General features: G+C 46.4%; 1 protein-coding gene across 1 annotated transcript; it reads right to left on the bottom strand.

Moving 5' to 3' along the window:
* Positions 1-2,117: 2,117 nt before the first annotated feature.
* Positions 2,118-9,465, bottom strand: LOC148122201 (cytochrome P450 1A2-like). The gene is made up of 7 exons (XM_087905272.1): positions 9,306-9,465; positions 7,371-8,207; positions 6,682-6,799; positions 6,010-6,099; positions 5,646-5,769; positions 4,383-4,469; positions 2,118-2,809 (listed from the first exon to the last, which is right to left on the bottom strand). The coding sequence occupies exons 2-7, from the start codon at positions 8,196-8,198 to the stop codon at positions 2,515-2,517; spliced, it is 1,542 nt and encodes a 513-aa protein (XP_087761398.1). The 5' UTR covers positions 8,199-8,207; positions 9,306-9,465; the 3' UTR covers positions 2,118-2,514.
* Positions 9,466-10,981: the final 1,516 nt, after the last annotated feature.

Raw genomic sequence — 10,981 nt, 5'->3', positions numbered from 1 at the left:
AACAACAACAAACAAAACAAAACAGTGACCATCCCCTTTCTAGAATTCTTTCATAATCCTAAACAGAAATTATATTCCTTAAATACCAAGTCAAAAAAGAAAAAAAAAAACCCAGCTCCTCATTCTTGCCTTCTCTAAACCTATGGAAACCTCTATTTCTTATGCAGATTTATCTACTTTGGGCTGACCAGTGTTCCTTTCTGTGAGCTTATCACAAGTATGAGTCCTTTCTCATGGTTGTAACCAAAGGCCTCACAGGGAGCAACTTTGGGAGGAAGACTTTACAGGGATTACAGTTTGAGGAAATACAGTCTGTCATGGTAGGGAGGGTATGGAGGAACAGGAATGGTGTGGCCACATCATAGTAAATCTGTGTTTATCTTCCCGGGGGACCACTGAACCGGTTTTTACAGTGGCTGAAACAGTGTGTTTCCACCAGCAGCATATGAAGGTTATACTTTTTCCACATGCTCCCCAATACTTACCATGTTCTATTTTAAAAATTAGTGACATCCTACTTATCAACTTGACAGAAACTAGACTCACTTGGAAATAAGGAACCTCAATTGAGAAATTGTCTCCAATAGACTGGTCAGTGGGCATGTATATGGACATTTTCTTGATTAATGATTGGTGTGGGAGGGTCCAGCCCACTGTGGGCAGTGCCACTCCCAGCCAAGTGGTCCTGAGTTGTGTAAGAAAGCACCAAGCCAGGAAGCAGTGTTCCTCCATGGTCTCTTGCTTCAGTTCCTGCCTCCAGATTCCTGTACCTTGAGTTCCTGTCTTGATTTCCCTTCATGATGGATTCAACTGTATGGTACAGGTTGTGCCATGGATAGCTTTTAAATTTGTTTATTTTCTGAGACAAGTTCTCACTCCGCAGCCTTGCCTGGTGTGAAACTCGTAAAGATCCTCCTGCCATAGCCTTTTAAGTGCTGAGGTTAAAAACATATGCCACCACTTCTAGCTAAATTTGATTTTGTGGGAGCAAGTTTTGCTATGTTGCCCACGCTTATAGTGAACTCCTGGGCTCAAGTGACCCTCCTATCAGTGTCCTGTGTGACTGGGCCCACAGGTGTTCGATCCTTGCCCCCACCTTATTGTGGTTTTCACTTATGTTTCCCTAGTGACTTATGGTATTGTACGTCTTGTCTTATATTCATTGGTCCATTTTTTTTAAAGATTTATTTATTTTTATGTGTATGGATGTTTGGCAGTATGTATATATCTGTGTTTCATATGCATGCCGGGTGCCTGTTGGGGTCAGGAGAGGACATCAGATCCCCTGGAAGTACAGCTATAGACAGCTGTGAGTGACCATTTGGTTGCTGAGAATTGAACCAGGAGCCTCTGGAAGAGAAGTCAGGGCTCTTTAATCACTGAGCTATCTCTCCAGCCCCAGTTGTTTATATTTTTAAGAGAACCTTTGACTCAAGTCCCTTGTCCACTTTTGAACTGGGGTGTTTTTGAATTATAGAAGGTCTTTGCATGTACCTGACATGATGTATATTTTGCAATTATCTTCCATCCTATGAGCTGTATGTTCATTTTCCCCTTTTGTGTTTGTGTCTGGTGTGTTGTGTGTATGTGCACATGAACATGGGGGTGTGCGTGCCCAAACTATGCATGTGCATTCAGAATCCAGAGAAGTGTGTCAGGGATCCTGCTCTATCATTGTATACCATCTTTCTCTAAACAGGATTATTTACTAGACTGGGGGCTGATTGTTTGGTTAGGCTGGCCAGGAAGCTCCCAGGATCTACCTGTCTCTGCCCCATAGCTTTGGGGTTTGGGGCAGGTATGGCCATGTCCCCCTGTTATGCGTGAGTCCTTGGGGTTCAAACTTAGGTCCTCATGCTTGCACAGCGATTGCCTTTGGCCACAGAATCATCTCGCCAGGTCCCTGTCTTCACTCTCCAGTCAACCCACATACATCTGGGGTTGTGATTCTCCCCTCACCATGAAAAGTCACAACATCTACTTTTTGAGGATAGGACATAGGGGCTACATGTCCACCACAGGCTGGTTCCTTCCTCTCTGTCCCATTTAAGTATTTAAAGACTGAAGTCCTAGAAGAAGGGAGGAAGAGAAAGCAGGAAAGAGGAGCCCACACTAACTATGAGGAAGCAGAATGAGGGCTGCTTGGAGTCCCAGGACTCAAGCAACCGAGGTTTATTAACTTAGACCACATGAGTGAACTTTGAGAGAACTGTGTTAAGTGAAAAGAGCCAGTCACAGACCATACATCATGGGGTCTGTGCGAAATGGTGACAGTAGGCAGATCTACTTGTCAAAGCTAGATTAGCATCTGGTGGGCAAGGGGGACAGGTTAGGAGGATAGCCATAAATCTTAATGGGTATAGGTATGGGGGTATGATAGACAATATTCTAAAATTGATTGGAAGAGAATTAAATGGTGAAAGAATTGTACTCCAAAAAAGCTGTTATTTAAAAAGAAGGGGAAATAAACAAGTTGGTGGTCCGTGGATGCCTCTTCTCCTGCTTTGGCCATTTTCACTTGGAAAAGCGTGGCCACGCCTGAAGATGTTTGCAGATCGGAGGCTTCATGGTCAGCCCATAGGTTGGTGTCAGGTCCACCTTGAGGCCTGGTGGCACGCTGAACTCCAGCTGCTGCAGCAGGATAGCTAAGAAGAGGAAGACTTCCCACTTGGCCGGGGTCTCTCCAATGCACCGACGCTTTCCCAGGCCAAAAATCATGACCTTTTCACTCAGAGTCTTGTTGATGGCTGTGCTGTCCTCAGTAAGAAACCGCTCTGGACGGAACTCAAAGGGGTCTTCCCACTGCTTCCTGCAAGAGGAACAGATAGGACCTGAGTGGGTGGGCTCTGGGAGGAAAGGGTAGCTATGTCCTCCCAGCTTCTGTAAGAACGGGGTGTTAGAAAAGACTGGCGGTACCAAGAGCCTGTGGGGAAGGTACCAGATTCGATGTTTATCTCCTTTTGTGATGGTTCGTTTGTGTTTGTTTGCTTTCTTTTGTGTTTGTTTGCTTCTGTGGCCTTGAACACTGTAGATAAGCCTTGTGTGAGATTCTGCCCCTTCTGCCTCTACCTCCCGAGTGCTGGGATGAAGGCCTGGGCTTCCACACCTGGTGCTGGGGATGGACCCAGGCCTTGGGCACGGTACACAGCACTCTACCACACGGCACTCTACCGACAGAGCTGCACCTCCAATCATAGTAGTGCTTCTGAAAATAACATTCTCTCTTAAACGACCCACCGTAAGGAGAGTGGATTTTGGTTATTTTTAATTTTTAAATTATAATTTTATTTATATTCTCATGTGCATGTGGAGGTCAGAGGACAACATGCAGGGGTCAGCTCTCCCCTTCTGCCATGTGGGGCCTGGGGATTGAACCCGGGATGTTAGGTGTGGCAGCACATGTCTTTACCTGCTGTCCCATTCCCATGGTGCAAGATGGTGGTTTGTTTTATTGTGTTGGTTTTCAAGACAGTCTCTCTGTGTAGCCTGGTTGTCCTGGAACTCTCTGTGTAGACCAGGCTGGTAGAAAATTCAGAGATCAGCCTGCCTCTGCCTCCCAAGTGTTGGGATTAAAAGTGTTTGGGAACAATACACAATGGCTGATAGTGGTTTTATTAGTTCCTTTTTTTTTTTTTTTTGAGATGCGGTTCTGAGATTTGATCTTAGGACCTTCCACATCACATACACTACCAGTGAGCTATAGATCATTTCTGATTTGTTACTTAAAGGAAATAATGCTTTATCAAAAGGAAGTTGAAAGAAGGAAAACTTGTTTCTCTGTATGCCTATAGCAAGGGCAATCATTGGCTTGCTTGGCTTATGCTTCCTTTCTGAACTAAAAATTAACAATACAAATATGTTGGGTTCTCATGTCAATATGTCCTGGTTTGGATGGAATAAGAGAGAAATTTTTCAAGGAGATTATTATATCATTCCCATAAGTAATATTATGTATCCTCATTATCCATCCAACTGAGACCTTGGAGCAAAGGAGACTTCCTAATCAATCTCTCCTTCCTTCCTTCCTTCCTTCCTTCCTTCCTTCCTTCCTTCCTTCCTTCCTTCCTTCCTTCCTTCCTTGAGCAAGGTGAGAAGCCTAGGCTAGCCTAAAACTCACCAAGAAGTTCAGACTGACCTTGAACTCACTCTAATCCTCCTGTCTCAGTCTTCCTAGGAGGCTGGATTACAGGCATTCACCATCCACACCAGGTACCTAGTTAAGTTCTTCTGTAGCCTGAGTCTGAGGAAGTGACTCTAAGTGTTGTCACTTGGGACAGGCTATGTAGCAGTGAGTGTTGGTCCTTATATAAGCAGTTCCCGAAGGGACAGACAACCTTCCTGATTACTGAGCATTCCCCCTCCCGTCAGGGCTAAGTACTCACTCGTCATGGTTGACCTGCCACTGGTTTATGAAGATACAGCACTCCTTAGGAATGTGGAAGCCATTCAGTGAGGTGTCCCTCGTTGTGCTGAGGAGAGAAGAGAGCTCGGTCCAGCTCAGGGCTTGGAGACGCTGTGGTGTGGCGTGTTCCTCCCTCCACTGCATCCCAGTGTCTGATTACCACAGCCCCCAAGCCCCATTCTGGGAGGTCATGTGAAGGGCAGGGACATGGGGGAGTATCCTTCCTTTTTCTGAGATCCTGTCCTACAACTTCAACACTTATTTACTAGACTTTCCTTGTGCTCAGATGTTGACAGAGGTTTCTGTCCCACCCAGTTCCAATGTCGTCCAGTCCCCAGGAAAGACACAAAGACCTCCATTAATTATAAACTGTCCTATGAGCTCAGGCTTCTTATAACTAACTCTTATATTTTACATTAACCCATAATTCTTGTCTGTGTTAGCCACGTGGCTTAGTACCTTTATAAGTGGGGCATTCTCATCTTGCTTCCTCTGTGTCTTGGTGACAACTGCAGACTGAACTTTTCCTCTTCCCAGAATTCTCCTATTCTGGTTGCCCCGCCTATACTTTCTGCCTTGCTACTGGCCAATCAGCACTTGATTTAACCAATACAAGTGACAAATCTTTACAGGGTACAAGGCCATTGTTCCACAGTGCTCAGATGTGCACTGGGGCAGTCGCTGGAGCCAAGAAATCAGGGGTTGGGCCTTGCCCTGGGGAGTCTGCAGATTTTGTACCAGGAATAACCAGCCTATGGGGTGGGCAGAGCTGAATGTTCAACTCTCACAGTCGAGGAACTTGGGCTGTAAATCTTACAAATCCTTGGAGGATGAAGCTCTACTTGGCTGATGGGCCAAAGAGGCTTCTAGATGGAAGAAGACACATGTGTCAGGATTGATCTTTGGCAAAGGTAGAATCTAGGAGCAAGATAAATGGACAGACACCTTTCCAGGCAGAAGGTTCCATTTAAGCAAAGTTGACAGGTGTCTGGATTCCCCTTGTGAGTGACAGTGAGGAAGGCCTGGATGAAGCAGAAGATTCCATAGGGAGCAAACACAAGGGCAGGTGAGTGACCACTGAGGCCATAGCGACTGGACTGGGTTGGGGAGACCAGAGATTGTGGGGTCAGATGTTGAAGTTACCATGTTCAGGAATGAGATGAAGCCTGAGTTGTTCCCAGAGCTCAGGTACGGGATGAGTGAATAGTATGAAAACTTAGGGGGCACAAAACAGGGCCCTTACCTGTGGGGGATGGTGAAGGGGACAAAGGATGTGTATCGGTAGATCTCCAGGATGAAGGCCTCCAGATAGGGCAGCTGAGGTCTGTCAGAAAGCCGTGGTTGCCGATCACTGCCAATCACTGAGTCTGCAAAGCCCAGGCAGAGCTCACAAATGTGTCCCTGTTATACTAGGGTCACTCTATGTTGACCTATGTTTACTCACGTTTCTGAGACCCTACGGTCCACCCACACCGTATGAGGACAAGTGGGGGATGCTATGTTCCTAGAACTTACACATAGTAGACAAAAGAACTCTTATTTGTAGATCAACAAGTAACCTGGAGGCTCCCAGCTTCTCTAACTTCAGGGTTGAGAGCAACACATACCCAGCTCCTTGTGGATCTTCCTCTGCACATTGGGTTGTGTCACAAGGAGCAAAAGGCTCCAGGAGATGGCTGTTGTGACTGTTTCAAATCCTGGGCAGCAGGGAGTAGGGAGAAGGAGAAAGGACAACAGGGAGAAGGAAAAGATTTAAATGAGCTTCGCCATAAACAGAGCAAGTCCTATCCTCTCGGGCTCCCATTCCTGTGTATCCTGAGGGAAGGGCTGAGTCCTCAACAGAAACTTGAAGCCAAGCATGGTGTCTTATACCTTGAATCCCAACACTAGTCTAGTCTGAGGCAGGAGAATTGTCACAAGTTTGAGACCAGCCTAGGTGGGATACAATGATGACACCTTGTCTCAGACAAAACAGCAACCACATCAAAAACCAAAACAAGTCAAGCAAATAAGAACCTATTAGAGACTTGTTTCATAGTCACCTACTGGAATTGTAAGCCTGGACTCCATGTTATAGAACCCTTTTACTTTCCAGGTAGAAAAACCCAGGACCCCAAATGAACAGGACTTGGTTGAGTTTTTCCCAGGAGTTAATGGGACATCATGAGGTCACACTTGTCTCTCCTGTGTCACCTGCCATGTGGTTAGTGAGTTAGTTGATAGGGTGGGTATGGGTAAATAGCAGCTATTGGATAAAGAGGCAGGGGCAGGGCTCCTACCAGCTCCAAAGAGGTCATTGACAATATTGACAATCTTCTCGTGAGGGATTTGGACACCGCTGTCTTTCGAGTTCTCAGTGTGCTTGAACAGGGCCCCTGTGATGTCCTGGATACTGTTCTAGAGGACACAGGTTTAGGGGAACTTCAGCATTTCAAGAGCCAAATGCCAGACCATGCCCCATTCTATTTGAGATGTCTTTAGTGCCTGAGAACTTCCTTTTCCTCTGGCCACTGGGCTGGGGCTCAGAGTTTTGAACTGGCATCAGCCCTAAATAGAGCATAGTCAGTTCCTGTGCCACTGACCCTTCTTCCCCTAGCCCCAGGGGTCGGGTTTCAGAGAAGGAAGAAATATGTGTGATCACAGGGAAGAAGAGTGATCTGAAACTGTAACTCAGCCCCTGTTGAGGTTCATGTTCCAGCAGAACAATAGCCTTTAAATTAATGACACCCCATATTGCAAAGCTCTGCCAAGGCTCCATTCACCTGCCTTTGCTTTCTGGGGTTTGGAGACGGCCCCTGGGGGGAGCAGTAGGGAACCGGGCATGACTGCAGGTCACAGGTCTCTGAGTGGTCCTGAGCCTTCCTAGTACTTGGCAGCACACGGCAGTCCGAGTACGGTGGAGTAGGATGTGAGGGGATGCTCTCTGGACCTGTGTGACGTGGGTTTACTATCTGCCTCCCAGTCTCACCTTGTTGAAGTCTTGATAGTGCTCCTGGACGGTCTTCTGTAGGAACAGCACAAATTTATCATTGAAGTTCTTAAACCTCTTGAGGGCTGGGTTGGGCAGGTAGCGCAGGATGGGGAAGAAGTCCACAGCATTCCCTGATGAGGCATTCTCCACAAAGTCGTTGTTGATTTTTACAATTCTCAGCATCTCTTCGCTCTTCCGGGGGAAGTTCTTCCCAAAGCACATGGCTCCAATGACATTAGCTACCGATTCCACCACTAAATTGACAGGTTCAAAATGCCCAACTTCTGCCATCTGCTTCTGGAACTTGCTGACTAGATGGTTAGCCTCCTTGCTCACATGATCCTCTAAGTAGCAAGTGGATGATGAGTTCGGGTCTGAAGCTATGGAGAAACTCTTCAGAGCATCCATGGCTAGGCGGCGGCGTGCAACCCATATAGGTCCACTGTCTGGGTTGAAGATCAAGCTCTGGCCATCAGTGATAAATGTGAAACTGTAGAGGTCTGGACGGCCCTTGAAATCATCTCCCTGCTTCACCAGGGCCTGCCGGATGGTGTCCAGGCCACTCAGCACCACCACAGGCGTGGAGCCGATGCGGATCTGCAGCACGTCCCCATACTGCTTGCTCAGCGTGGCCAGTGACAGGTGTGGGTTCTTCCCCAGAGTCAGCATATGCCCAATGATGGGCCATCCCCAGGGTCCAGGTGGACTCTTCAGACCTTTGGGGACCCGGGTTCTTAAAGCTTTGACCACATAAAATACTATACAGAAGATGGCAGTGGCCAGTAGTAGCTCTGGGGTCAAGGAGATGTTCTGGGACAATGCCATCTGTACCGGCTGCAGGGGAAATGGAAGGGTGGGGTGGTTTAGCATGGATTCTGAGCCTCCCTTTATTCCTCCAATTTCTCATTCAGGCAGCAGACTTTCTATGTTTGACTTTCGGCCACACACCAGGACAGTGACAATACACCTGTCATGTGTCCTGCTCCATCAGGAATTTGTCCTTACCCCATCGCAGAATTCAAGGGCTGCAAAAGAGCCTTACAAGCCTTACGTTTCTCAACTTTAGTGTCTGAATTTCCACCCCGGGCTCTCCTGTCTAGGTCTTCTCCCATTTCCATTTCTGAGACTGGAGAGGATACAAATGTCCATTCCAAAACAACGAAGCTAAAGACATCTCCTCATCAGTCCCAATTACAGAGTGTTTGCTGAGATTTCTGCCAAAGGGTCTAACACAGTGTGGGCTCCCTGTTGGAACCCTCTACACACCATGGACCACAAGATGTCCCCTTGCCCACGCAACAGAAGATCAGTGTCCCTGGAATCACACCGATGACCTTTGTTATTTCTCTTCCTCCATGACTCTCTATCCACACCATGGAGTTATCTCCTCCAAAAATTAGTCTTCATTGAACTCCATGATTGCAGGTTGAAGTAGGCTACAGCCTGGCCTAAGGCTCCCCAATGCCAGGCAGGTGTTCTCTTCTTATCTACTCACTCCAAACAACTGTTCTTAGAGATAGTGTACTTGAAACTGCCTAATTAAAGGGAGGAAGCTAGTGAGATGGCTCCGTGGTTCAGAGCACTTCCTGCTAAGCATTAAACCTGAGTTTGATTCCTGGAATTCACATGGTGGACAGAGAGAACTGACAACTGAGAGTTGTCCTCTGAGCTCTAGCATTCAGACACACAAACAAACTGAAAAATACACAGAGAGAGACAACAGACACACACACACACACACAGAGAGAGAGAGAGAGAGAGAGAGAGAGAGAGAGAGAGAGAGAGAGAGAGAGAGAAACCAAGATCCAGGGCTGAGAAGCAAGGAGCAAATCAGATCTCCTTTTGTCCCTACAGGGTCCTCATTTCTCCATCTCTGATAGTATTTAGGATATAGAAGCTGATGCCATGATCGGAAAAGACACGTAGACATACCTAAATGGTAGGAGCTGGAGATTGCAGAGTAGTAGGAGCCAGTCCAGGACATCTGGGTTCCGATGACTGGGCCTTTTATAACACCACCCTCTTCAGACTGGCCCAACTCTCCAGGTCACTTGATATCAAGGCTGGATACTGTGCAAAGGTTGAAGAACCAATTCTTGGCTTTGGGTCAAGATCCCTTGTCTCCACATTCTAATTGGGTCTGCGTAATAGCCCTTTGGGTCAGGAGATGTTCTGATCTGGTGGAGATCAACATTCATGGCATTAAAGGTCCAGGGTGTAAAAATTAAGATGGTGTACAGTATATGCTCTTTTGCACTGTACCCCAAAGAAGGGGACATATCTAGATCCCAGGCCAGGCCAGCCAGGGGCAGCAGAGAGGGAGTTGCATTATTCTACTGACTTTCTCCATATGACAAACTACACAACGAAAGTAAGTGAAGGAAGGAAGGTTGCTTTGACTCACAAGTTTAGAGTGTAGTCCATAGTGGCAGGGGAGTCACAGCAGGAGGAACATGAGTCAGCGGGTCAAGTTTCTCTCTCTCTCTCTCTCTCTCTCTCTCTCTCTCTCTCTCTCTCTCTCTCTCCTCTCCCCCCCTCCTCTATCTTTCTCTTCAACCAGGGACTGAAGCCTAGAGATGTTGTCCATTGTGTGGTCCTTGGGGCATCTTCTAGGTGACTCTAAATCTCTTCAGGATGATACTGGAGATTAACCATCATGGGTATGTTCTATCTACCTCAATATGCCTCACCCCTGTGTGGTGTGTGGGTGTGTGGGTGTAATTGAACCTATATCCAAAACATACTTGATTAGGACTCTGGCACTGAAACGTGTCTTGACTCCTTGCCCATCTTTTATTTTCTTTAGAAATTTGTATTTCTGAAGAGAGACTCTTTCTATACCCTCCTTCCAGTTTATGATGGTAAGGAATTAAAAGTCAATGAAGAATATTCATGGCATGAATTGCTGCTTATAGCGACCGACTTGGACTCATAGTCAACATCATTGGGCAGGGAAGCAGGGGAAACAACAACAAACCAGACAAGTTCCAGAACCAAGAGACAAAAGAATTACATTGCAAGAGTCTTTAAAAAACAAATAAATGCAATGTATCAACTGGATTAGAGTATATATTTAACAAAAAGCAATTTTGAAACTCACAGAAGACATTTTTGGAAAGTTACTTCAGGATTCATGGATATAGCCTGGAGAATAAGCTACATTCTGAATGAATACCAGATTTCTCAGACGTGACATACAATCATGCTTACATCATACCTTAGTTACTGCTCTAGTTTTGTGAAGAGACACCATGACCAAGGCAACCCTTATCATATAAACCCTTTAACAGAGGGCTTGATTGCAGTTTTATAGGATCAGTTCATGATCATCATGGCAGGAAGCAGACAGACAAGGTGCTGGAACAGTAGCTGAGGGGAGCTTTACATCCTTATCCATAGGCAGAAGTAAGAGGGGGATCAAGATTGGGCTTGATGTGGAGTTTTGAAACCTCAAAGCCCACACCCAGCAGACACTACTCCAACAAGACTAGACTTCCTAATTCTTCCCAAGCAGTTCCAGTGACAGGGAACCAAGTGTTCACATGTATGAGCCTATGGGGGCCATTCTCATTCAACCTGACATGTGTGGGACAATGTTATTATTCTTA

The sequence above is a fragment of the Myodes glareolus genome, chromosome 4 (genome assembly GCF_982192425.1).
Source record: "Myodes glareolus chromosome 4, mMyoGla1.1, whole genome shotgun sequence".
NCBI lineage: Eukaryota > Metazoa > Chordata > Mammalia > Rodentia > Cricetidae > Myodes > Myodes glareolus.
This window is presented reverse-complemented; position numbering and strand designations above follow the sequence as displayed.

What these genes read in the sequence shown, in the direction of transcription:
- LOC148122201 (XM_087905272.1), bottom strand. Translation starts at nt 8,198, where the DNA reads ATGGCATTGTCCCAGAACATCTCCTTGACCCCAGAGCTACTACTGGCC. An exon ending in CCCTTCACCATCCCCCACAG is followed by an intron (nt 4,470 to 5,645) that starts GTAAGGGCCCTG and finishes TTCTCTCCTCAG; the next exon opens with CACAACGAGGGACACCTCAC. An exon ending in TGGCAGGTCAACCATGACGA is followed by an intron (nt 2,810 to 4,382) that starts GTGAGTACTTAG and finishes TTCCTCTTGCAG; the next exon opens with GAAGCAGTGGGAAGACCCCT.